The sequence below is a fragment of the Phaethon aethereus genome (assembly GCF_964289735.1).
Source record: "Phaethon aethereus genome assembly, chromosome: Z".
Classification (NCBI taxonomy): domain Eukaryota; kingdom Metazoa; phylum Chordata; class Aves; order Phaethontiformes; family Phaethontidae; genus Phaethon; species Phaethon aethereus.
Window position 1 is genome coordinate 67,073,615 of NC_138577.1, and position 27,903 is coordinate 67,101,517.

At 38.2% G+C, this 27,903-nt stretch overlaps 1 protein-coding gene across 2 annotated transcripts in view; it reads left to right on the forward strand.

Moving 5' to 3' along the window:
- Window positions 1-27,903, forward strand: part of KCNN2 (potassium calcium-activated channel subfamily N member 2) — a gene marked incomplete at both ends in the record, with an annotated part of 72,019 nt that overhangs the window by 31,864 nt on the left and 12,252 nt on the right. For both annotated transcript variants that reach the window (XM_082012899.1, XM_082012900.1), the window contains one exon: window positions 16,012-16,153. In XM_082012899.1, the coding sequence (XP_081869025.1) occupies window positions 16,012-16,153 (142 nt within the window). The remainder of the gene's footprint in view (window positions 1-16,011; window positions 16,154-27,903) is intronic.

Here is a 27,903-nt window from a genome sequence, read left to right on the forward strand (position 1 = left end):
GAGTGCAATGATGTATTCACCAGTGCTTATTTTGTTATGATGGCATAATAAAGCAGGCCCTAATCATGTTAAAGAGTATTCTTAATAATCATAAACTTAAGTAGATACAAATGTAGTTATATAGCGTTTGTTTGTCTCATTGTACAGGCTGCATTAAAAATATTTTGCGTTGTAGGCAACCTAGGAGTACAAAGCAGACAGGTTTTAAAAACCTAGGAGTTGAGAGTTGTGTGGGCTGAACAAATGAACGTATTCTTACAACTCTCAGGATTTTGTATAAGAAGATTAAGATACTAAAAACTAGCTTTTCCAGAGCCATCTCTGCAATCCAGAGGCTTTCATTTACTACAGCTATGCTTTAATTTCCTTGCCTATAATGCTGTGACAGATTATTTGGGCATCTTCAGCCGGTGCAAAGAGACTCTGCCAGCAGGGTGTGCTCAGCTTGAAAGTGCAAAGCAGTTATTACTTACTAATGCACCGGAAGCTAGCTGGAATTTAGTGAACTACTAGACTAAATGTTAGGACACTCACCACCCCAGTAAGATACCGAAAGAGCCTTTGGTGGCCAGGCAGGTGTGAGCTAGCTGGTCTCCACAGCTCCCGGGGACAGTCCTCTGTGCTGCTGCATTGCCACCTCCTGCTGTGCTGCTGGCATTGATGGATGGATGATCCTCCCTGGCCCCAGCCAGACCAACCAGCCTGCCTGGCCTTCTTTTTTTTACCTCTAGGACGTCATACCTTTCCACGTCAGGGTTTTACCTCTTGCATCCTTGAGCTACTAACCATCCATCTCAAGCAGAGGAGGTGTAGTTCATTCTAGTTAGAGTAAAATTTCGTGATTATGACCCAAGGCACTGCTAGCTTATGCATATCTATTTTGGAACACGGTCTTCATTTGTAGAAAATTAAACATTTGCATCTTGCTGCTTGAGTAGAGTGGCTGAACTTCCATTTTGTTTCATCCTTGTATCTTTGGTTCAGTTTTTCTTTCTTAGGATGAATAGCAGACCAATGAAGATAAAAAGGACACAGTTTCGAAGTAATAGGATTCTCGTCATTGCATAGTAGAGCAAACAGTTACGTAGAGATGTGACTAAAAATCTTGAAAAGTTTGGAGCTCAGCTGTCATAATCTATACAGTTTCAAGCTGTGACCTGGTGATCTCATGCTCTTACAAGCTGAGTCAGCTTGAGCCATGAAAATCTGTGTTCAGGAATGGGTACTGCTTGAATAACTGGTGCTAAATTACCTAGGAGTTAACAGTTCTCTGATATGGAAGTGTCATTTTTTAATAAGACAAACCAGTGCCCAATTATTATCTTTAAAGCCTATGATCTTTTTTGCAAACATGTGATAATAATATAAGGAAACCTAGCAGAAGTACCTTGTCTTTGCTTGCAAAAAGGACTATGAGCCAGTAATGCTCTTCTGCCCTTCTTTTGCTGCATGTTAGCTGTTTCGTGCTGTCTGAATATTTTTGAAATGAAAGAAAACAACAAGGTATCAAAAGACATTGTTGGCCTAGCTGACTGTGTAAGTGTTAAACAGAAGGATCTGATGTGAAAGTAAGAAAAAATATTTTAGTCCCATTGCAGCTTGATGCTGATTGAGGAGAGAGAAGGATTTTGGCTGAGTGTGGTTTCCTTTTTTGGCTGCTGCCACCTCTCTAGTAGGTATCAAATTGGTATAGGACATGAAATGGAAAAGGGAAGAAGCTGCTCCCTCAGTCCAGCTCTGGAGAAGAGTATGGAAGGGCATGGAAGGTATTTTTGTTAATAATCAGTCATGTCAGAATGGTCAATGGCTTTGTTTTGAATTCCGTATTTGGCTACGGTACATCCGCAGGGGAAACTTAAACATGGGTTTATGAAACATTGCACACCAGCAACCGGGTTTGCAGTGAGGTGGTGGTAGGAGGGTGTGCCGTTTACTCTGGTGTAGGTGCTGTTTTGCAAGGGCACCATCAATTTGCTGCTTCAAGCTTGCTTTTGGTAGTTACAGAGGGATGACGTTAATCTTTGTCCCGACTCCTTTGGCCACTACATTCTTTGTTGTTACTGAAAAGCCTAAATTTGTCAGTTTTGTAGACACTTAGTTTAATTGGTGTGACCTGAGAATTGTCCAGAATGTTTTCCTTTGTGACTTTAGTGTCAGTCCAGGACCTGGACTGCATATTTCTGGGCATGCAGTAGCATATGTGGGAAACAACCTTGCAAATTATTTACATTAAGTTAATAGTCTTCTAATAAAAATGATTTATCTCTTCACTGAGTTTCAGAAGGAAGATACTTGATGTTGTAATTCCTTGAGTTATAGGTGATCTCTTACGTTATTTTATATTTTAAAGAATGAAGCAGATGTAACCTCTAAAACTTCCCACAATATGAAATCAGAGAGATGCAACATTGTCTGAAATTGAACAGTGAGATTTCATATCAGGTATTCATGCCCAAATGTCTTTTCCTTTTGACTTTGTTTTTAGTCATTCACCTTTTCAAAAAATGATCATACACCTTCAGACTAACGAGCTTCTAAAATTGTAACCTTGACTGTTTAAACTTTGGTGTTAAATTGCAGTTTTTCACAGTAGGTTCTTTCCAAGGTATTCAAATGCAAATTATGTGTTACATTTAGGTAATTTAACACCACAGATGCTTGTCAGCACTCAGTAATACTTGCAGCATTAATTTTCTTCCTTTTCCAAGCCTACCAGCATTTAAAAAATTGTGCATGATAATTCTTGATAATACTGCTTTTAAAGTGGTATTTGCTCAGACAGTTGAATCTCCTCGCAAGGAGATCACATCATTTGCCTTCCTTGTTCTTTGTGTGCTGGGAGGCAGAAGACCTGCTGATGCAATCAATATACTGCAGCAGGACACTGTTGTCCTTCAGTGATTGTACTTCTTATGGCAAGGAGTATGATATCTTTTGATTTTTGGAAAATGAGATCTAGCACAGATGATAAGCCCAGAAGCAGATGCTGTGGCCTGATGTTCTAGTGTCTGCTGGAGACACAACAATCTGCACCAGAAACCACACATTCTATAAGTTCATTTTCACTTTCTTTCAGAGGAAAATAAAAATTCAGACTAAAATAATGTTAGCATGATTTTAATAGGATCAATCGTAATGCTTTGCATTAGTGTTGTTGGTAGTATAGAACACTGAAGTGAAAGTTTTAGCATACCAACAAAGGTATGCTAAATGTATGCAAATAATTTATAAATCCACAGAAGTATTAAAAAGTTGACGATTTTAGTAGAAAATGCCATTATTTAGTGATATAGACGATACTCTGTTAAAGCATGAAACAGCACACGCGAGTGCTGAGGGAGCTGGCTGATGTTGTTGCAACACCTCTCTCCATCATTTTTGAAAAATCATGGTGAACGGGAGAGGTGCCTGAGGGCTGGAGAAAATAAGTTATGTGTGGGACAGCAACGTGCCCTGGTGGCCAAGCGGGCCAATGGCATCCTGGGGTGCGTTAAGAAAAGTCTGACCAGCAGGTCGAGAGAGGTTATCCTCCACCTCTACTCTGCACTGGTGAGGCCTCATCTGGAGTATTGTGTCCAGTTCTGGGCTCCCTAGTTCAAGAGAGGCAGGGAACTTTTGGAGAGAGTCTAATGGAGGGATATGAGGATGATTAAGGGACTGGAACATCTCTCGTATGAGGAAAGGCTGAGAGACCTGGGGCTGTTTAGTCTGGAGAACAGAAGGCTGAGAGGGGACCTTATCAATGTCTATAAATATCTGAAGGGTGGCTGTCAGGAGGATGGAGCCAGTCTCTTTTCAGCAGTGCCCAGTGAAAGATGAGGGGCAATGGGCACAAACTGCAGCACAGGGAGTTCCACCTCAACATGAGGAAAAACTTCTTTACTGTGAGGGTGATGGAGCACTGGAACAGGCTGTCCAGAGAGGTTGTAGAGTCTCCTTCTCTGGAGACCTTCAAAACCCAACTGGACACGTTTCTGCGCAACCTGCCCTAAGTGATCCTGCCTTGGCAGGGGGGTTGGACCAGATGATCTTCAGCAGTCCCTTCCAACCCCTACTGTTCTGTGATTCTGTGAAATAGAGAATCCATCCCACACTTCTGTTGTAATCTTGAACAAAGTCACTTAAGTTCTTTGCATGTCTTCCATGCAGAGAATTATCTTTACTGTTATTGTTTGGTGTGGTGTCCTTATACTGAATAACAAAATGGTTTGAACTTACCCAGCAAAAAAGTCCTATTAAAGTATGATCACACAGCTAATGCTTTTATATTGTTTAAAATTATTGTACAGGCAGAGATGCAATCTAGCTATACGCAGTCTGAGGAGCAAGGGTTGTGAAAATGCAGGAAATGCTGTTAATTCTGTATGCTTACATTTTGCTTTCTCACGCTTTGGGGAAAGATATTCAGAAAACATAGGCCATCCCCTGCAGAAGGCTGTGTGGCTGTTCTGCAGCTCCGCACCTACTTGTCTTCAGTCACAACTCCTGAACCTAAAGGAGAAATTAACTGTAGCTGGGTGGCATGGAAAAGTAAGACTGTAGATCTCATGTATTTTCCAGAATTTTTTAAGCCATATAGTTGGAAGTCTTTTTCCTCTTCCCATTTGTGGGACTTGGAATTTCTTGAAGTCAAAAGTTGCAATCTAGAGAAATCCAAGATTTTTTTCTTTTAAAGATGAAAGGTAATTTTACTTTTAGTCACATCTTTTCTTGATTTCTATAAAAGGTAACACTCAAATGTAATTGAACTCTTATAGGAAAATTTTTCAGCCTATGTTAAATATGTCTTGTTTATAAATTTTTATAGAGAATATTTTGTAGCTGCAGAAATACAAATTAGACATTAACTGGTCCCAATTCTACTGGAATGAGACACACACATCTTCAGTTCAATGTCTAGTCCTCTTCTTCCTCTCCCAAACCAAACATCTTCTGCTGAGTATCTCTGACATGTTTATTCTTTAATGTCATGGATTTTGCTAATGGAATAAGGTGTCTTTGACCTGTAAGCTCGTGGTCATTACTCATTTGAGGGGCAAAAAGCAAACAAAAAAGTTTCTTTTTGTTATCCATTGTGATGCTTTAAAATTGTAATCTCAGATACCTTTTGTGACACAGGACAGCAGAAACAGTTAAGATACCAGAGAAGTTGCAGCTCTGCAGTCACATTTGGAGCTCAAATGCCTGTGATTTTTTTATTTTTTTCAATTGGATTCAGTTTCTGTTGTATATGTAAAGTCTTGCAGAAGGCCAGTTCTGCCAAGCAAGTGAAAGGAGGAGGATTAATAGCTCCCTAAGGGCAGCATTCTTCTTGCTAGAACTAGACCGTCTCATGCATATACACTTCCCTGTATTTGTCCCATCAGTGAACTCATCTCGTTTCTAGGGCCAAGAGAGCACTGTAAATTACATTTCAAGTTTGTTTAACATTTCATCTTCCTGCTCGTACTCTTTGTTGCAGTTTAATACTAATTATGTTAACAGCCTTTATGAACCATTCCACAGTCTGAAAAAGGAATAATTAATAACAGTTGAAATTAAGTCTAGTTTTTATATCAAGACAGTATAGTTACAGACAGCATGCCCAAATTCACGTGTTCCCATCCTGTACATCCTTAGTTAAACATGACCCCTGATTATGTGCTTGCCTGCCTGAAATGTGACCAAAGAATTCAGTGTAAGTATGAAAGTCATATAGAAACCTCACACATTTACTGTATGATTTGCATAGAAATTGCCAATACAGCAATCAATAGGCAATTTCTGTTTTATTAGAGTTTTTTTCCAACAGGTACAACATATAGACTGCAGGACACATGCTATAAGTGTAGATAGAACAAAAGGTACATTCAGTTGCCACCCCTCCGGTAGAACACAGAGTGACAATATGTAACTGCTCTTTCTTGCTGAAAACATGACCTGCTCGAGTTCCTTCAGAGCACAGAATTTCATTCCTTTCTTCGGTGCTTCATCAAAATCAATAGAAATGAAAAGTCAGAAAGTCTTGAATGAAGGCCAAGATACCAGGCAACAAAATGGTCTTGGTGGAAGGAATGTGGCAGTAGAGAGAACTCTCTCATGTGCTTGATCTTTAGAGAAAATACTGGAAGATCTTTCCCCCCCCCCCCCCCCCCTTCTTCTTCTTCTCTTTTTTGGTAAATGTTTGTCATCAAAATGCTCATGCTCTCTAAGGGGTAAATGAACTTGAAAGTTATTCTGTCCTGAAAGCAAACAACAAATGAACTTGAAAATGTAAAATTAGCAAAACCAAAAAGCCTGATTTTAATCTCCTTTTTAATGAGAAAGTAAGGACAAAAGTAGAAGACTTCATATAATCTCGTACTCCCAGTATTACAGAATTTGATGGCAACATGCCAAGGCCTAAAACAGAGCAAAGAAAATCATAACTGCATCTGGCATTTTTAACATACTGTGGTGAACATCTCTTAAGCATTTTCTTAAGCATTAAGCATTTAAGCATACAGAAATTACATTTCTGATAGCCTGACTGAAACTATGGTATTCTGTCAGCTTGCATTTGCCTTGAGAGACTGTCATGGTGTAGCCCCAGCCAGCAGCTAACCCCAAGCAGCTGCTCGCTCACTCCCCCACGGTGGGACGAGGGAGAGAATCGGAAGGGTAAAAGTGAGGAAACTCATGGTTTGAGATAAAGACAGTTTAATAAGTAAAACAAAAGCCGCGCACACAAGCAAAGCAAAACCAGGAATCCATTCCCCACTCCCCATGGGCAGGCAGGGGTTCAGCCATCTCCAGGGAAGCAGAGCCGCATCACGCGTAATGATTTCTTGGGAAGACAGACGCCATCGCTCCGAACGTCCCTCCACCCCTTCCTTCTTCTTCGTCCCAACTTTATATACTGAGCATGACGTCATATGGTATGGAATACCCCTTTGGCCAGCCTGGGTCAGCTGTCCTGGCTGTGTCCCCTCCCAGCTCCCTGTGCACCCCCGGCCGGCCAGCACGAGAAGCCGGACAGGCCTTGACTGCTTAGCAACAACTCAAAACAACAGCGCAGTATCAGCATTTTTTCATCCCAAATCCAAAACATAGCTTCATAGTAGCTTGAAGAAAATTAACTCTATCCCATCTGAAACCAGGACAGAGACTTGTGGCAGAAGTCTGTCCTGTTGTTAATCCGTGTACGCACTCACCCCACGGTAAGGCATACAGCACCAGAGAGACACAAAAATTTGTCTTCTGTCTAGGTACCCTTTCTCAATCCCTAGTAAATGAAAGTCTCTAGATTAATCACAAAATGCACCCTGAAGTATTTTCCTAGCCTTGTGATCACTGTGTGATGAAAAGAACAGAATTGAAAAAGGGAAAACACATTTATTTTAAAATACTGACAGGCTCGTGCTAAAGTATTATACATAAAAACGTAAGTGGAAAATATTTATGTTACAAATGCTTTCCTTGTTTCATTTACTATATAGCAATATAAAGTTATGTATTTATACTTCTTTATGTTTCATAACATTAAATGTACTAACTGTCCCCAGTACATCAGTAACGAACTGTTAGTGAAATCTGGCACAACTTTCAGATGACTCTAAAAAGTACACAGACTTTGGGTTTGGAATTGTCTTTATAAATATTTAGTAAAATCTGTCTAGTTTCAAGCAGTGTGACTTATAGAAGCTAGACTCAATATAGCCTTTCCTTTTCATAAAAGAAATTAAAATATATCGAAGGAATAAGTACACTTTAGCTTGATTTAAGTTAGGCATATGGCCCCAGCAGTGTCCATGATACGGTGTGTGAGCCTAGTCCCGAATCTGAGACAGTCAATGAAATTTTTTCCACTAACTGCAGGCTTCTGCTCTGATCCAAAGTTAGTTTAAAAAAAAAGTCTTTTTTTTTTTTTGTCATCTGTTTCCACTGTTCATTGCATTAGAGTACATGTGTATGTTGGTAAAATTATCGGTATTCTCATGAAATTTGGACCAAAAAAGCAGGCTTAATGGCTGTGATCTTGTGCTTCGTTCCTTTTTATGGAAAGCAGTACATTAGCTTCTGCTGTAGAAAACCAATATATTAAAAAGTAGTAATTTGCATGATGATAAATGAAATTAATTCCGTGAGAGAAAATACCTTCAGAGTGCTCAGTTTGTCAGAAAGTCTTCTCTGAGAATTCAGCATAATCTTTGCTGTATTGTTTCCCCTCCTCTTCTTTTCTCCCCCTTCTTCCCACATAAAGGAGAAAAGAAAGGCAAACTTTTACCTAGTTCTGCCATTTTATGTCAGTAAAAAAAGGGTGGGCTTAATTTTAAGTGCATAATGTTTAATTCTTTTTCTAATTTCTTAAACTTCTATTTCTGAAGTTTTTCTTCAGCAAATTACTTCAGGTTCTTTAGACATCAATAGATTCTGATGATCTCAACTTAAAAAAAGAGGAACAATATACAAACATTTCCTCCTTCTGAGGGGAGCTTGTTTATAAAATAGTAACAGGGTATCCCCAGAGAAAATGCAAAGTGCAGGAGGCAAAATAGGGGAAAAATTTTAGAAGGGAATTAGTTGCTTGTGAATATAAAGAATGATTCACAGTAGAGGTCATTAAGAAGCTCTTTGCTTTTGAATTGTCCATGTTTCTATCATAACACAGCTTTAACCGATGCTGTTACAGACTTTGAAAAATTAAAGCAAACCTTAAAAATAGGATTCATTCTTACTGTATTGACACATTTCAAAGATTAGACTGTGCAAAAAGAATATGGCTGCAGAAATGAAATATACATGCATATATATATATCTTTTAAAATAAGATTACAAAGTGCAGTTCTGAAAAATGTTTTCCCTCAAGACTGCTTATGTCACTTCAGTTTGCTTCTTTTACTGAACCTCATTTGATAAAGGTGATATACAGAACTACAGACAGAGCAGCTCTTGGGTATTTTGGGGTTTATTTCTATTAATGTGTTTGCTGTCTCAGTACTTTCTGGATTACTTACTGAATTTTTGTTTGAAAGCAGAGCTATTGTTTACTCAAAAGAGTGGTTTGTAAGGGACTGGAACTGACATGTTCCAGTTATGTTCCCTTCATGTTCCCTGCTCCAGCTTCTGTCCTAAAGCTTTTTAGGAAATATCTCTCCCTGCTGGATTAGAGAGACATGCTCTCTCCATTTTGAATTCAATTTAAAGTTGAAATACCTTCAAAAAGGTATTCTGAGATACTTTCACAATCTGTATCCTAACAGGTAGGGCAGTGAGATGAAGATGTTGATGTGAATCACCTTTGTGCTTGAGAAGAGACTTAAAGCAAGTTTGCTCTCCATGCTGCATGCTCTCATCATTAAGCTTCTAAAGTAAAAAAAAGGGTATCAACAGCTCTTTTTCCTGTGCATTGTGGGAAGCCTAGTCGGTTACTTGTTTCCCAGGAATTTTTCCATCCATGTTGCTTCACGTGTGGATACTGTGGCATTTAAAGGGCCTTCTTGCTGCTTTGGGACGTGCCGCTATTTTTGGCAAAGAATTTTGGTGTTATGCAACCTCTGGATTTCTAATTTAAGAGATTTATTTTTAAACATACGTGTCATTATAGAGGACTTCAAGTTCATTGGTTTTTAGTCGAAGCTTTGAGCATCCAGGCTAATCAAACTGTGAAGTATGGAGCTGAAAGCTCAGAAGGTGAAGACCACCAAAATAATAATAAGCCATAACAAAGACAGTTAACTTCATGGAAGGAGTCTGTCAGAGAGCTATAAAAAAATTAAACATGAATTTTCATTTTAAAAAAATGAGGCAGAAAATTATATGACAATAAAGTATTTTGTGCTGCGGTTGTCCATCCCTGGAGCAGAGCTGTACTTCACATTGAAAAAGGCACTAGTGCATTTTTGTGAAGACTAAGAAGTAGCATATGATCACAGAATTATGAAGTGCATTGTAATACATGTGCCAAAATTCATGAATAAAGACTGTTCCAGACCTTACTGTTTCGGTGCCAGCTGCTACTCTTGATCCAGCAGCTAATGACAACCATTACAGCCTGAGCTTGCCTCCTAGCACTTAAGTGATATGAAGCATGCTTAGTATTTCTGCACAGTCTAGGCATGTATGAGTTGGAAAAGGCTAGAAGGTTGAGTTTTTAAAATCTGAAGGCAACCCTGTGAAACATGAAACATTTCTTGGAGATAGAATAACATCAAATGTAAATAAATTTCAATAGAGCTGGGAAAAGCTGGATCCCTGAGCCTGCTCCGTAGCATGACGAAGCTGGATCTATCCAAAGGAAGTTTGTCTGAATATAATAAAATGTACTAGTCCAAACACTTAACATTGAGTAACATTTTGCACAAAGGATAATTAACAAAAGTTTTCTGAAATGGGAAGAATCAGTCATGTAACCTTCATGACAGCTGCTACTGTTAGTCCCAGTTTTCAGCTCTGAGATTCAGAAAGGTATTCCTACTGGCTTTACTTTCTTTTCTATTTCTCTTGTGTATATTTTATTAAAATGAGCCATGTTTAGACACAATCAACCTGACTGTTTTGCAAAGCAGTCAGGATATATGTTTAAAAAACCCCACTGAAGGCAAAGCTCATTCAGGTCTCTATAAGTTAAGGGTTGGTTTAAGACTTTGGGTACAGCTTTCCAAGATCTTTAGTGTTATTATTCCACTGAGTCACAGCAAGGATGTTGGAAGTAAATATATGCTGTAACTAAGTTTAAATGTCCACACAAGCATTTAATTTCATTATTATGCTTTTAAATGTTGAAGAGGACATGCATAAATTTTTACTTTTTTTTCATTTAATAAGCTTAGCAATTTTACTAGGAGTTTCTTGACATGTATAATGATAACATGCAACAACTCATAACAGCAAAGCTTTATTGGCATACAAAATATGAGATGAAGACAAAGGCAAAAATGGATAAGCATGGAAACACTAAATGGAAATATTTTAAAGGATGATCAGTGGAAACTCTGGGGAAAAAAAAAAATAATAGAAATCCTGGTTCCACTGAAGTCCATAGGATCTTTGCTGCTGACCTCAGTGGAGATAAGATTTTACTTCAGTTATGCCAGTGCGGGAACAAAATAGCTCGAAACTGCTGAAAAGAACACAGTGGGAGTAAGAATATTGGGGGATAAGCCCCAAAGGCGGGGCTTGGGGGATGGTATGTGTGTTTCATAATTGAGGCAAGAAAAAATTCTCCTTGAACAAATTCTTAAAAACTTTCCTAAGACACATTAGTGTTTTCATGTAGTCTAAGACCTTCTGAAGCAGTAGTTATTACTTTATTCACAGCAGTACTTTTTTGTACACCGATACTAATTGCTGTCTGTTGCAAATTTAAAGGTTTCCCAATTTCCCAATACTTGTAGAATTCATTCAAGAGGTTCTACTTAACACTCTTATGCAATTATTGAATACAAGTTAAAAAAAAAAAGGCAGGTGATACTTTCAAGGATCTTCAGCAACTTTGATGTCTTCAGATGCTTGTAGCTGAATGGCTTCTCTTGGAAAGATGGAAAATCTTTCCATCTACCATGGCTGCAGACAGGTATACTGATTTAGCGGAACATCAGCTCTTTACAGCACCAGGAAAATAAGGCAAGACCTTCACTAGTGGAGGTCAAATGAAAGTTTGTTACCCCTTGAAAAAATGGCAAGTTAGTCCTTATGTCTCTACTGTCAGGTTACCCATTGCTCAGACATTGAGAGGTAGGTATCTGACAGCAGCTAGGGGTTTGAATCGTTTTATGTCTTCACACCTATGTTTAAACTGCAACTTATATTCAAGAATAAGGGTAAAATTTCTTAAAACATACCATCTCACCTTTCTATTTTTGTGTTGATTTCTCTATCTCCCCTGTCTTCCTGTTTTCTTTTAGATTCTTTTTCCCATTCAGCTTAGGTAACATAGTAACATATGCTTCTTATATAATTATATTTAACATTTCTCTGTTGGATTTATTAGTTTCCCATAAATAATCCACAAATACTCTTAAGATAAAAATCATGATCATTTTGACCCCTGTAGAAGCAATCCAGACAGCTTACTCACACCAGTTACTTTTGGTTGGGTTCAGAACTGCTACTGATGTGAGTCTATCTGTATGAAATCCAGACATTTGCCATGGTGTTTTGCATTGTCATGAAGTGGTCATTGTGACAAGAAAATTTTTGCTGTGGTTTATAAATATTTGGGGGGTGTCAACAGGCATGCTAGAAAAAAGACAAGGAGTGATATGCACTTTTCAAGCTGCCTTTCTGATCCTAAACCCGTCAAGGCAGGCAAAATTTCCTTCGTTGACTTCATTAGACTGGGATTCAGCCCCACTGTTCTTTCCAAGTGCCGTTATGGTTTTCTTTTTTTCTTTCTTTTAAACAGGAGGAAGTGAGAAGGAATAAAAAGACCTGTCTATTATCATCACTGTATTAACAGATAAAAAGCTGCCAGTACCTACCTTCTAACTAAAGGCACTTAGTGACAGAATGGCCTGGTACTGTGGGAGAGCTGTAATAGCTAGTTAGATCAATCAGTGTCTCAGCAGAGTCTTGACAAGTTTCTGATTTAATGGGCTGAGCCTGTTTCCAGCTGTTAATAGTCTAAAAGTTTTTAAGGTTTGACAAGACTAAACTCAGCCTGGATTGCCACTGTAGTGCAGGCCAGGAATTTCTTCATTATTATGGTAAAAGCAGACCATTTTCTTCCCTATAAATAGGGTCATCTTTTCAACTGTTTTTCTTTCAACAATTTCTTTCCTTGACTTGTTCAAGAAAGCAAAACAAAAGATGGCAAACTTATCAAAGGCTTTCCATGGAGACAAGATAAACTGAAATGAAGCTGCTAAGTGTAAATTAACGCCCTGGTGGTCAAGCTTAATATTGTACCTGATTTCTTCGTATTAATCACATTTTAAGATGAACGCATCTTAATTGTCAAGGTGTCAATGTGTGATAAATGTGCAGCTAAAAAGCAGATGTTTTACCAGTGAAATGAAACGTCATCAAATATGAACATAGTTCTGGAGGAAAGTAGTACTGAAAGTCATGATACCAATAGTGAAACCAGAAGAAAAGGACTGCTGTTTGATAAAGAATCTGGAATCTTGCTTTGACAACCCAAGCCACTGCAGTTTTGTGAATGGAGGAATATAATTATGTCTTCCTGAGAAGAATGGTAAAACTCCCGCTCAGTTTGGCTTGGCAAGGAATCGAGCCATGCTATTTTTGCACAATTCTAATAATTCAGCTATTTTTGGTTTAAATTAGAGTAGTCTCAGGACTTATATATGCTGGTTGGTGAGAACTGGATAGTGATGTTTCACAGGACGAGGATTGCCTAGTGAGTAGCATGCTCCAGCTGCAGCACTGCCTGCCTGCTAGCACATTCCTTATTAGAGAAGGAGAGAGAAAGTGATAAATAATACTTATGCCTGTGTGACTGAAGCCAAGGATTTTCCTACTTCAGGGACATACACAGCTTTTCTAAATGACACTTTATTCTGCTGCTGTGTGAGGCTGGATGTGATCCAGAAAATCAACCTGTTTATAGCTGCAATTTTAACACAATTAAATACTAGCTCTTTTCTTCAAGTGGCTCACCGTGTTTCTAGTGCAAGTTTTTATTGATTAAGAATAGTGGGCTTTAAATATTTAAATACATTTTTTTTAGTGATTCAAATATAAAAAATCAAAATCTTTATAGAAAATAAAAGCTTTTATCAAACTAAAGATTAATGACAAAAAGCTTATGTTTTGTAATGTGGCTGGTAATGACTGGATTTTGCTTTGTGTGGAACTTGTCACTGAAAGATCTTGGTTTCCTTTTCTTTACTTCCTGAGCTTTTTGGTTTCTGAGTTGTTCATGGTACAGTATTTTCCTGTCAGATTTCAGGCCTCTCAGGTACAGAGTGAATGGATAGTTTAGGAAAACTGCAGTTGAATTCTGGAGTCTGTTACATCCAAGCTGTCTTTCACAGTCCAATTGGAATGAGGAGATGTTTGTAGTGGCTGATGACTACTGACAGTGAGCAAGACAGCTCTGCTCCAGTCATGTGGATGGCTTTTCTCCTCACTGTACTGTCCCTTACAATTAGCTCTGCTAGGGATAGTCTCAATAGCAAGGTGAAAAATACAGTGATGGGAATGACTTTTCTCAGGCCTTCTGGTGACTTGAATACAATACATTAGAGGTGCACTGATGGAAAAACGTGTTAAAGAAGAAGTGTAACTTCTGCTGTGTTCATTTTACTGATCCCTGCATAAATGGAGAAGTTCAGTCTTTAGGGCTGTGATAACTTTGAAAGCAAGTAGGCAATGAGTAGATTTGTTTCCCCCGCCTCAAAACAAAGCAATTTAAATACCTCCAGTGGTAATTTTCAGCCATTCCCAAAGCTGTACAAATGAGATGTTGCAATTCCTACTTTTTAAAGAAATTGCTTTTCCTGTTTTCATATAGATGTCATAATTTTTTGCCTGATGTTGGATGCAGAGTATCCAAAATCTAAACTTTCAGGTTCTGTTGCTGCTGCCACTCAGCTCAAAAGAAAGACACCCCTGGCTTTGCTTGCTCATGCTTGAATCCCAAGCAATGGTGGTGCATAATGATGTGAGAAAGACAACACTAACACCAGGAGAGAGAAGAATACAGGCAAAATGTGGAACAGACTTGTTTGGAGTGATTGCTGTAGTCCCTGGCAGTCAAAGAGTTTTTAGGTTGTTGTAACCGTCAGAGCATCAGTGGGACTTTGAAGAAGACATTTTGCAGATACTTACAGTGAGTACCTTGCAAGTGAGAGAATAGGGAATTTCTTGAAAGTGTCTTTGTGCTTACTCCACATTCCTACTCCATCATGGAGACTGCGGTCCAGAAACAAAGAAAACAAGCAATTATTTCAGTTGTGGAAGTCATGTTGCTTACAGCTTTGTGAACTAATTCCCTAATGTCCTCTGTGATCCACTGTGAGACATGGATTTAGGGACTGGCTAAAACAATACCCTTGAGGATCCAACAGCACAGATTGCTAACCTGAGCCTTTACAGCAGCTGCAGGGGTTATTGCAACCTTGAGGCTGCAGTGGCTGCCACGGGTAGTCTCTGTTGCAGAGCTACTCTGTCCAGGGAGAAAAATTCCACCTACATTAGGCTATTAGGCATTTTTCCTCCACAGACCGAGTGGTCACAACAGGTTTTAGCCCTAAAATGTGTCCTAATGGCTTCCCGGTTGATTAGATTTATATTATGAAAACACTAGATTATTCATATGAACTTGTTTTCTTTGAAGGAGAAAATTAACGTATTTCACTAAAATATTAAAACTAAGACAACAAATGACACATCAAGAAATTACACTTAATAGTGGACTTAACACAAAAGGGAGCTTTTGCTATATCTAAGGTAAAGACCTTTTTATGATGAGAAATATAATAGGATACTTTTCTATTTATCTTGAACATGTTGAAGGAGAGGGAAGATCTTAGCTTGTCTAAAACAGCATTTACATGATAGTTCATGATTAGTTTTCTGATCACAGACTTATATTTAGGCCAAGGAGATGGAAATGTGCGCTGCTGTCTTCCTGCCCACGCATCCTTTTCTGACTCTCATATTTGCCTCAGACTGCAGCAACTGTAGTAGGCTGGTGTCTTGTGCCACTGCAGAGGATTAGCAGGACTTGTACTCCTGATGAAGAGATTCTGTTAAAAACCAAGAGGTTTCTGCTATTTTAATAATAACAGAATACTGAATTATAAACCATCCTGAGTATCTCTACTACTGGTGGTGTTGTTGTACCTTCTGTTTCTTTACTGCTGATTTTGTAATTGAGTTTTATTTAATTCCTTATGGCTGCTTTTAAAAAGGAAGTAACTGTAGAATACAAGAATGGTTGTATGACCAGTTAATGTGATTTCTTTCTGACAGCACAAGAGTTTATGAAAGATTTCATTATAATTGTTTATTAATGAATTAAATTAATACATTAAACATGAATTTAATCAATTAAACATGAAATTGCTTTCTTTTTCTTTTCAGGTACCATGATCAACAGGATGTTACTAGCAACTTCCTTGGAGCAATGTGGTTGATTTCAATAACTTTTCTATCCATTGGATATGGTGACATGGTACCTAATACATACTGTGGGAAAGGAGTCTGTTTACTCACTGGAATCATGGTGAGTGTTTCTGAATTTATTCATTGGATATGAGATTTAAGTTAGCTGCAATTATTCCCAAAACTTGTGGTAGTCATAAAGAAATATTTATTTGCTGGCTTGTAGAGTATATATACTTACTTGCACCATTCCCATGGTCTTTTTTTCCTGGTAATGGAATGGAGGGTTTTCTTCTTCTTTAGGTAAGATTTAGCAGCTGTCAATGAAATAGAGAGAAACAAATTCCAACCTGATGTACCTTCAAAATCTCAATAGAGTCTTTCATTAAATGTTAAGGTATCGTATCATCTCGGTTATCTTTGTACATGTGTAATTGGACCAGTACTAATAATGCATCTACAGTTCTGACTTTCATTTCTTAAAATTAAGTTACTCACAAAAAAAGAAATGTGATAGTGGCTAATCTCCTAAAGCATTTTGCTTGAGCATAGTTTTCTACTTTACTTTTTATGAGTCTAATAACAGACTATCCATAGCATTCCATTGCTCTAAGTGGGTTTATGTAGTGCAATTTTCCCTGTAAGAGTTTTTGTTACTGTTGATACAATGTAGCAATTGTTAGTCCATGAATATTCAGTATATATTTATTAACTGTACTTCATGGCTGGCTTTAATTTTTTCTACATTGCACCATTTGGTCAAAGTTAGTCAGGGAGTAAGGTGATGTATTGTAACGTCTGGGAAATTTGCGTGTATCTACAGTAAATTAGGAGTAAAAAGCTCTGGACACTGCCACTTTTATGTCAGCTCCTGTGTAAATGGCCCTGTGAATGAGAAGGGCAGAGTGAGCATCATATGTACTGTATTTAACGGTAAGATACATATTTGTTTCTGATTTTTTGCCATTGGTCATAAGTAATGTGTCTCCAGTATCTACCTTCTGTAAAAACAGGTATATTGGTATTATGGTTGAAAACAAATGGTATAAAATAATTGCCCCTTTTGAACAGGTGTCTCTATAGAATTTTCATTTATAAGAGTGTATCTTATGTCCAAAGAGAAAAATAGATCAATGAATTTTTGTAATGTTTAAGAATTTTTTCCAAATGCCTTTTTTTTTTTTTTTTTTTTAAAACAGCTGACAAGTTTCAGGTCATTGACCTATATTGAGAAAGACTTCCAGTACATTTTGCCTGTGGTATCTCCTTAAATACAGAGTTTGTAATGTAGTTGGAAGGTACAGGCTGAAAGCAGAGGAATGACTCAGAACGCTTTTTTAAAGGCTGTTGGCTAAGCTCAAATCTGCCATCTTCTGGGGTATTTGTCTTTGCTTCTCTTTCTGAGCTGGATTTTGATGCCAGAGAAATAAAATGTGGTCATAAGTTCGTTAGGAAAAAAGGAGTAAAAGCAGTATATATTGCCACAGGGATGTGGAGAATGGGGACAGAACCCTGTTATAAAGCTTTCCCTCTTCCCAGGCACTGTTTAGAAATAAGAAGCAAATACTTGAAGATGCAGGTATCAGATCATTTTGTTCACTCAAATTGTTCAGCAGTCTTTGGCGTTTCTTTATGAAAAACTTACAGTAACGAAATCTAGGACCTTCAAAGCCCTGTAGAAGTGCAATTAGAATAGTAGTATTGATACTAGTCATCTGTGTGAGAAAATCAGATGTTGTAATTACTCTTTTTTTTTTTTTTTTAACTAAAGGACCTGAAGGGTGTGAAGTGTGAAATGGTGAACATAATAATGAACTATCTTCCAGCCTAACCTGCGATACCAAAAAGCTTATACGTCTTGAATATAATTCTTTAAAACCAGCTACTCTTCTGAAACTTGTACAGTAACTAATTAATGTTTGTTGTGGAAAAGATAGGGTTCTAAAAGAACAAACTTACTGATTTTTATTTCAATAGGAGTGGTTGATGGTCGAATTAAAAGATACACAAGGATAATTGTTGAATGAATGTAATAAATAAAATCAAATGATGTGTATGTGATTTTAAGAGGGGAAAAAGTAATTCCCTAGCATATGAAGTAGCAAATATGTTGTTGGATTAATGTGATCAATAACAAATATTACTGAATTTTTGCTTTTGGATAAGGTCCCTGTTAAAAAGGGTGGAAAGGAGAATAAATAGAAATACTTATGAATACAAGAGTAGTTACACAGACCACTGAAGAGTTAATACTGGCTTTACAAAACTGGTGGCCCATGGAGGGCTCCTTCGATGTCTTGACCCCAATGAAGGGAGAGCTGAGGTGCCCTGGCTCTCCTCCCACTTCTGTCTCAGGAATTGCTTTCTGTGTGATGAAAATTGGACTGCTTAGGCTGACCCCTGCGTTGTGCTCCAGCCTGGGAAGTAGACTTTATGCAGTCCACTGATGGCACCAAGTTGTGCTGGCTATTGAAACTGCAGCTACTGCTATCTTGAGGCACTAGTTCAAGTGACATCTTTTAAATACTGTAGATGCATTCTGCTGGAAAACAGGAAAATTTTTACACATATTCACATTATACCAAAACCAAAAAGGCCTTGAGAATTGTTAAGAGTAAGCCAGCAAAGAAGTCTGATTAGTGTATTAGAAAAACTTAAAAAAAAAACCCCAAGCAACTGTGAACAAAGAAGGTAAATACTGAAAAAACATGTACTGTCATATTGAACAATTTACCTTTTGATCTTGCAAAACACTTAAATATGTGAAACTTTAATGAAAATACTAACAAAGTATACTAACAAAGTGGTACAGAGTGGGTGGCATGGATTAATGCAGAGACACTTCACGTACAGGCAAGTGAAACTGAACTGGGTACCTCACACTACCTACCAGTGTTTTTCCAGTGATATTTCACTAGGCAGCTGTAGTAGACTATGGACCAGGAGGACTATAAATCGGATAGCAAATGTGTCCTCTGCCCTCTATATACAGTAGGTAGGCCGGATAATCATGATGGATGGATAGAAATTTGAGTGCTGTCACTGTTACCAGAACAGAGTGTAGAGGAGATTGGTAAACCTATGGCATCTTCACCATGCCATACAGCTTGGCGGAGTTTTGTCTGACCACTGAAGATGCCATGGGTGTCAGTGCACACCCAAGCAGATCTCTCAGATCCTGGCCAGCAGGCTGAGCTCAGCTACAAGGTAGAGCACCTTGTTTGTGCTGGTGCTAAGTGGAACTGCTTGTATAGGCAGCACTTTCACCTCCTTAATGGCTTTTTGGAGTTAGGGCCTTGGAGTGGCTTGACAAATTTTCCTTGCTTTATGAGTAGTATAATGGAGTTAGCAAAAGTTTAAAGAAAGGAATTAGAAATTGGTAGAAGTTAAAAGGAGGGGCAAGTGTGAGAAGATATGTGAAGGTGCATAATCGTTGGCTGTGAGATGGATAATTTTTACAGGTCTTTGTAAGCTTTTGTACCTATGCAAGATAAAATAATGGCAATACATTCTTCCGACTCCAAATGTAAGGATCCGTTGCAAGGTGTCAGAAGGAGTCTTTTGCTTTTATGTCCAGCATTATATGGTGAGATACAGCATTTATTGTATGATGCAGTGCTAGGGATGCAGAATCTTCCTGCAGAGCCAACCGCCAAGTTAGAAGCAGACATGCAGAACTAGTAGGTCAAGCCTATATTGCTACAATAAAATGGATGAGTTGCAGTTGCCCTTTCACAGGATGCACAGGGTGGCTGGCTATAGCTTGAATGAAGATTGCTTTAAATGAAATAGCTGTTATTTCAGAGTGTCTGCTTTGCTAATGCTGAAAGTGCAGCTTCAGTGCTTCTGTTATTGAACTCCAAAGAGATTGTTAAGCCCATGAAAGAATCAAATAAACTATGAAAGTTGTCTTAAATTTACATCATAGAGGTGGACAAGATTAGATGTTTCTCTTGGAAAATGTTTAAGTAGCATCTTTTAACTAGAGGATTTGAACACCACTCATGTAGGTAAAGAATTCTTATTAGAGTAGTTGAAATGCAGTCAATGTGTACAATTTGACCTTAGGGATACTAGGTTTTTCTAGTTCTAAATTGTGAGTCAAAAATGAATCAGATCTGACTTTAAAGCTTCTCATGCTGCAGCTTGTAATGTCCTGGTGGAAGTCTGCATTTAGCTCAGGAGAATCGCAATTCCTTTACTATGCATCATGAAAAAAATTATGAGGATGAGGTGCTTCTGCTAAGAGAATGGGGGACTCTTCATTAACCTTCATATAAGGTTAAATTGTTGTGTTTGTGCATACAGTTTTATCTCAGACTCAGCCTGGTGTTACTAACAAATACAGAGAACTATCCACAAGAGGAATGTGGCACCTAGAGCAGTATAGTTTTTAATCATATTATTTTTGTTCATGGCAAAACCTGAACTGTAATACCTTTGAAATTTAGTAGTTACTAGATTGTAAGAAAAAAGAGAAAATAATGTAGATTCTGACTGCATAGTTAACAATGACTGCAGATATTCTGGGATGATTCCTGAAAAAGAGAAGAAGAAGGCAAACATCAAATTTGACCAATGACATATGAAAATTATTTTTTAGAACTTTGTGTGGATAATGTATAAAAAGCTCATAAGTTATTTTGCATAATAATGCCTAAAACATTGTGGCTTTTTTAATTAAAACTTTTGTTTACATTGTTTAATTTTGTAATGAGTTGCAGAAACACATAATTGTTTATGAAACACACAAATGTATTTTGAATTACACTTAAAGAACTGAAAAATATGATTAAGACTAATACACTGCTTTGTGATAGGTATGGTTGAACTGATAGAAGCAATGCAATTTTATGCAATAACAGTAAAAGGATAATAGATTGTATTGCTGTTTAAAGGTTTACCTAGAGCACGTTGCACATTGATTAAGAATCTATAATTTTTTTATCATTTCTAGTATGTGGTGGTAAAAGGTCAGAGCAATGTGGCGAACAGTTTTGTGGATGAGAAGTCTACTAGAGGAATATCAAAAAACTAGAACACAGCTCAGTTTTTACTTCCCTGAGAGTACAGGAAAATATGAATAGCTTTTCTTGCAAACTGGTAGCATCTTGGGTCCATTTCTCAGATATATGGTAGAAAGTAATTCAGTTGGTTCTGAGACTTCAATAATAAATATGTGTCATCAAGATTCAGAACAGGTTGTGTTCCTTCAAACATAATATAACCTAACTGGACAGTGTGTTGACCAGAAATACAATATGGAGAAGACAGTTAATGATGCTTGTATTACTAGGGTTGAAGCTATTAAAAGTTGGGCTGCCCAGAAACTCTTCAGCTCCTCTACTATTGTTCCAGCGCACCAGATTGCCAGAATGGAAACTTTTGTAAGGAACAAACATAGTTTGGGATTATTTTATGGCTATGGCTTGTTGGGATAAAATTTCTAATTGAAGTAAAGAAAAATAAATTATCAAAATCAAGTTGAGAAGCTCCAGAGAGTGATCCCTGAAGTAGTGGCAGTTAGGGCAGTAATCTGAAATGTGAGAGAATGGCAGAGGCTCCGTTTGAGTAAAAAAAAATCTCCTGGTACATGTAACTGTCTTTTAGAATTAGAAAAGATAAGAAAAAACTCCCTCAAAAGGTTTTCAGTTCTTACCAGTAGAGAAGGGAAGTTTTTGAAGCGTCAGAGGACAGGAGAAGTGTTTCCCACCTTGGTCTAGGTGGTATACTAGGACGTATTTCAGCAAGTTCAAAGGCAATCAGTTACTGGATGGAATGAACAGCAATTGTCCCATGATATCTTTGTTTACATAAATATGGCTGGAGCTGATGATTGTTACAGCAACACTTCTGCTTTGTTTTGAAAAAATGTCATTTCATCTGCAATAACCAACAATTTTAATATACTTTTACACGTATTCTCATGAAACTTTTGTATTTATAATGCAGGTATTGGCGAAGAACATCATTGGTAGCCATCATCCTGCATTTTTAAAGTAATGTTTCCGATCAGTGTTGTAGGCTGTTGAGCCTGCTCATTTTGTGAAATCAGATTTCACCTCCTTGCTCAGCAAAAAGGTTTTTTGCACATTGGCGGAAACTGTCTTGATCTCCAGGGGGTTTTTAGCTGTTATGACCACTGAAGGTTTCCCAGGAGCCCAGCCACCAGGGTGCATTCAATTCTTGGGCTTCTTGGAGTTAACACTGCTATCATTTATAGGTTACCTGTAGAAGAGAGATTGTCTTAATTTTATAAATCATCATTTTCTGTGCTGTCCCAGAAGCCTTTCTCAATACCTGACTTGCATTACTCAAGAAAAGTTTACTTCACCCTTGCTACCACTACCCTTTACTGTGTCTGAGAGTACTTAACCAATTTCATATTTGTATATGACATTTAATGCTCTACCTAATTTTTATTTTTGCAACATTGCTAAAAAACTTATGGACTAATTAGAAGTAAAGGAGTCTGCTCATTGTATAGATTAGAAGTTCAAATGTTGCAATAAAATTCTATCTGTGGTGCAGACAAACTCCACTGAAGACAACAGTAGCCAGACAAATATCAAATATATGAAAATATAAATAATACAAAACTATTTTAGATCACCTTTTTGGCTGAGATGGCATAGTTGTCCTATTACTCATCCTATTTTTTTTCAGTGTTGCAAGTTACACATCTCTCCCCGTAAGCAATGACAAATGCAAAAATACATTTCTACAATACCACTTCCTTAGCCTCTGTCTGTCTTGTGGATGGATTCCTCCCTCAACTTTTGCATTGCTTGTTTTGGAGAGTTTTTTTTTTTACCTCAAGCAAGATTTTTTTTTTAATTATAATTTTTTTCCTCTCCCCTGGTGGTCCTGTAAGTTCAGCTTCTAGAAAGCCAAATGAACGGAGTACCTGTTTAAATTCTTACAGGATTTTCATTTTATGCAGAGCAACAGGAGGAATGTTGTGCCTTTTCTGGTGCAGAACTAAATTTCCCACCAGAACCATATGTCTGCAAAGCGGACCTTCTCTCTCCCTCAGTGGATCCCAAGGGAAATGAGCAAGAAATGTGGCAACTGCCTTCTTTCAGCTACAGGCAAGTATAGCAGGACATTTTTGTGAAAACTACAGCACTAAAGACTGCACTTCACTTCCAGTTCAGGAAACGAAAGCTGCCAGGAGACTTTCGGCTGAGACTCTATGCACAGTGTTGCTTCTTTTCTTACCGATAGCACCCTCCAGGCATATATATGACCTCCAGGCAGTTGCAGAAATGGCTCAATTCATTGTTGTCTTGTAAAGGTATTTTGGAACCTTAGCAAAGAAAGAACCAAGTGGAAATGCCAGAGGCATTTACTTGGAGGAGTACAGGGTTTCTCTGCTGACAAAATGCTGTTTTCAGTGTGGCTTAGCCAGTGCTAACCATTCTTTGCCATAGATAACCCTTTAGTTGAAGAGTTGCAAGTACCTCTCATTGGTTATCACTGAAACTGTGCCTTTACCAGAATGTTAGATCTAAGTGCTAGGCTTTATTGAAGCCTGAACTCTGCAAGTTTACAATCACTGTGTATTGCACCAGTGTGAACCCTCAGTCTTAGCACTTGCGAGCGGTCGAAAAGACATGATCTTGATCCAAACTTCCTAGCCTCACCCTCATTGGATTCTTTGGGCAATACCAGCTTTTTCCCTCTAGCTGCCATGGCTACATCTGCTGTGGTTTACCATAGTGTAAAACTCTCTGTGGTAACTTTAAGTTAGTTAGCTTTGGTCTGGTGATTCTGATGATAATAGCAGAAAGCTCAGGGTGGTCTGCATCAGTGAAGAGAAGGACAGAGAACTGTGATTAGACTGCTAAAGGCATCTCAGCTGGTACAGTATGTAGTAGGTGTATTGATATCTAATCTCGGCAAACCACAACAGGATCTGAAGGAGAAAAAAGGCAAAGTCAGGGCTAGTATTATGATGTGTACAGTATATTGGTTAATACAGACCTGCCATCTTTATTAATTCCTGTAGCACTTCAGGACACTAACACCTGTGGATACCAGTACTGTATAAAGACAGTAGAAATATATAGTCCAAATTCTTGAACAGTTTGCCATCTTCATATAGCAAAGAGAGTGGGGAACAAGGAGGCGTTACGTAGGATCAAAACAAGTGATCTTGTCACATCAGAATCTTAAGTACTTTCACTGGTTTCGCTAGGCTTTGTAGTAAGTAATGTCCTAAAAAAGAAGGGGATGAGTTTGAAAGAAAACTATGTGTAAGATTTGTATGTGTCTCCAGGGAGCTTTTCCTAGGTCAAGAGATGATGCAAAGGATTTTGTCTGAAAGGGCTTATTATAGCTCAAATCCATGAGATGGAAGAGCCAGAAAGTATTGCAACTGAGGGCAAATGTTCTATATGTGATGCTATGAAGAAGGAAATAGATGGACACAGAGCAGAGAGTAAAATAGTAAAAATGACAGGCAAAGAAAATAACCATTGCAGCAATCTCTGATATGGCTAAGAAAGAGATAATTTGCTGTGTTAAAGCAGATGAAAGGAAGCTTGCAGTCACTCAGAACTAATTGCCAAGAGGAGAGACAGTGCAGACAGATAGGGAAAGTTTCAATTTATGATGCCTAAGGGTAAAGTTAAACACCAAGTAATATTCATTTTGTTCTGAAGGGCATGTTTAAGTATTTTGTTCAGTTGCTAAATTTAAAGTATAACTTAAAATACAATGGATTTCACCTTCTCTTGCTGTTTTCAAATAGCATGGGCTTGATGTCAAAAAGCCAATGCCCTGTTGACACTTTTTTCCCCTCAACTTAGTCCATTCTTCCATTCATTTTTTCTAAGGAACATCAGTCATCTTTTAGGCTTGTGTAACTGAGAAAATAATCAGCCTACTAGTATTTAACAAGTACCTAAGTATATATGTAAGTCAAATACCCTCATACACTTACTTCTATCAGGGCAACTAACTTCGGGTTCTAGTCATCAGAGGGTACTGAAGGAGGGCTTTCACGGACTGTTGTTTACCTACATGAGCATTTGAACTTAAGGGATCATTCTTTGTCCTGAACAGGAGGAACATGTTTAGAATCAAAGATATGAAGAATGTCCTAAGGTTGTTTGCAGATACATCAAAATGTTTTCATAAAGGACAGCAGCTAAACAGATTAACAGTCAAGGCAAATTCTGTCTAGTGCAAATGGCTGTAAATGTTTTGCTTCAAGATTGTACTGCTGACAAAAGCAAGTTTTATGTCACCATCAGAGGTCTAATGCCACTGTGCAGTGTTTGTTGCTTTGCCCAATTGAAAGACTGAGGATGTGTTTTCAGACTTCTTGCTTTTACTGAAGACTAATATGCACCATTTCATATCAAGCAAGAAATACTGTGTATTCAGGATGAGGTTCATGTGCTTCATCTTCAGATCCTTGCAAATAGGAAATAGGCATTGTTCAGCTCATTGGCAGAGTCCTGGTCTAGTTGTATTAGAGAAGCCTATTTTTAAATTTGTGAGCTTTAAGGATCTCCTGGTTTAGTATATAAGATTATTCAGCCTATACGTGCTTTCTGGAAAATAGAAAAATTCAGGTAGATCAGCTTTTAAAACTGGTAGTTCCTGGCAAACCTGTGATCATAGAGTGATTGAAAGAAATCAGAATTAATGGATAGTTAATTCTGTTATTACCTGTTTCCATTAAATGGAGCAAATGAGCAATATAGTCAGACTTTAACTTTGGCGTACACTGTATGTGTTGTAATAACTTGTGTCCAGGTTTTTTAACAGCTGTGTCTAAATTGTCAAAACAGCTTGTAACTGTTTAATGCTTTATTTCATGTGAACACACACAAAACTTTTCTGCATAGAAAAAGAATTCTGCAATTTTGAGGAACTATGAAAGCTGAATTGTCTGTTTTCCAACTTTGCTTGAAATCACTGAAAATCTGAGTAGTCAGCATGAATTAATTAATTAATTTTGTTATTTTTTCCCTTTCTTGTGAAATAGTCTTAAGTCAAACATCTTAGTTCTGATTTACATAGTTATGAATATTTACTCACTAGCACAACTGATGCTTTTTAATTCTTTGAAATCTGACACTTGCTTTTTCATCTTTTACTTTAGCCACACCTTGAAAGGACTGTTCAATGGGTGGAAGGTGGTGGCTTTCAAATATATATCTCTAGCTAAAGATGCAGTGGACTAATGAGGGAATATTATGAATATTCTTTCATTCTCTTTTTCCTCAAATTTTGACGTACTGGAAGTCCTAAGCGCCCTTAAAATTAGGCTGCTCACCGAGCCAAAATACGCTACTATAACTCAGGGGGCAATAACTACAGTCAGGGGGCTGACTGAGGAGTGCAAATTCCAAGTAGAATTAATTAGAATCATAGAATCATTAAGGTTGGAAAAGACCTTTAAGATCATCAAGTCCAACCATCAACCCAATAGCACCATGCCCACTAAACCATGTCCTGAAGTGCCATGTCTACACCTTTTTTGAACACTTCCAGTGATGGTGACTCTACCACCTCCCTGGGCAGCCTCCTCCAATGCCTGACTACTCTTTCAGTTAGGAAGAGGCACAACTTGAGGCTATTTGCTCTCTTTCTATTGCTAGTTACTTGGGAGAAGAGACCAACACCCACCTCACCACAACCCCCTTTCAGGTAGTTGTAGGGAATGATAAGGTCTCCCCTCAGCCTCCTCTTCTCCAGACTAAGCAACCCCAGTTCTTTCAGCCGCTTCTTATAAGACTTGTGCTCCAGACCCCTCACCAGCTTTGTTGCCCTTCTCTGGACATGCTTGAGCACCTCAATGTCCTTCTTGTAGAGAGGGGCCCAAAACTGAACACAGTATTCGAGGTGCTGCCTCACCAGTGCTGAGTCCAGGGGCACGATCACTTTCCCACTCCCGCTGACCAGACTATTTCTGATACAGGCCAGGACGCTGTTGGCCTTCTTGGCCACCTGGGCACACTGCCGGCTCATGTTCAGTCGGCTGTCAATCAGCACCCCCAGGTCCCTTTCCGCTGGGCAGCTCTCCAGCCACTCCTCCCCAAGCCTCTGCTGTTGCATGGGGTTGTTGTGACCCAAGTGCAGGACCCGGAACTTGGCTCTATTAAACGTCATCCAGTTGACCTCAGCCCATCAATCCAGCCTGTCCAGATCCCTCTGCAGAGCCCTCCTACCCTCCAGCAGATCAACACTCCCACCCAGCTTGGTGTCATCTGCAAACTTACTGAGGGAGCACTCGATCCCCTCATCCAGATCATCGATAAAGCCCCAGTACTGAGCCCTGGGGAACACCGCTTGTGACCAGCCACCAACTGGGTTTAACTCCATTCACCACAATTACTGTATTGATACTTGGCAATATAAACATTCCTCCCTTTTTCATTTCCTTTGTATATATATAATTCCCCTGAAAGTTAAGCAAGAGCTTGAAGCAGTGATTTAGTTTTTTACTTCAAAACAGGGTAAAAAGAATGATGCTAGAACTTAAAAAATGCAGTAATCTAATATAAGACTTTTTAGAATTTTATTTTCAAAAGAGCCCTTCTTGCAGTTGAAATAATTATCTTGATGCTTTTACTTAGCCTAAGTAATTTTAATAAAAACATGGCCGCTGGATCCTGTATTATTGATAAAAGCAAAAAAGCTGAGCATATGAGCATGAATTCATTGAATTCGTGTTACTGATTTTCATGTGAATCAGGATATTCAAAAACATGGCAAGTATGATGCCTATGATGGTACCATTTTAATGTAACTGTATTGCCTCTATTTATTTCTGCAGTTTGGAATAATTCTCATTTTATTAGTATTTTTAGGGATGCTGAGACTTTTCGAGGAGCCATATAATAGTGCAGAGCA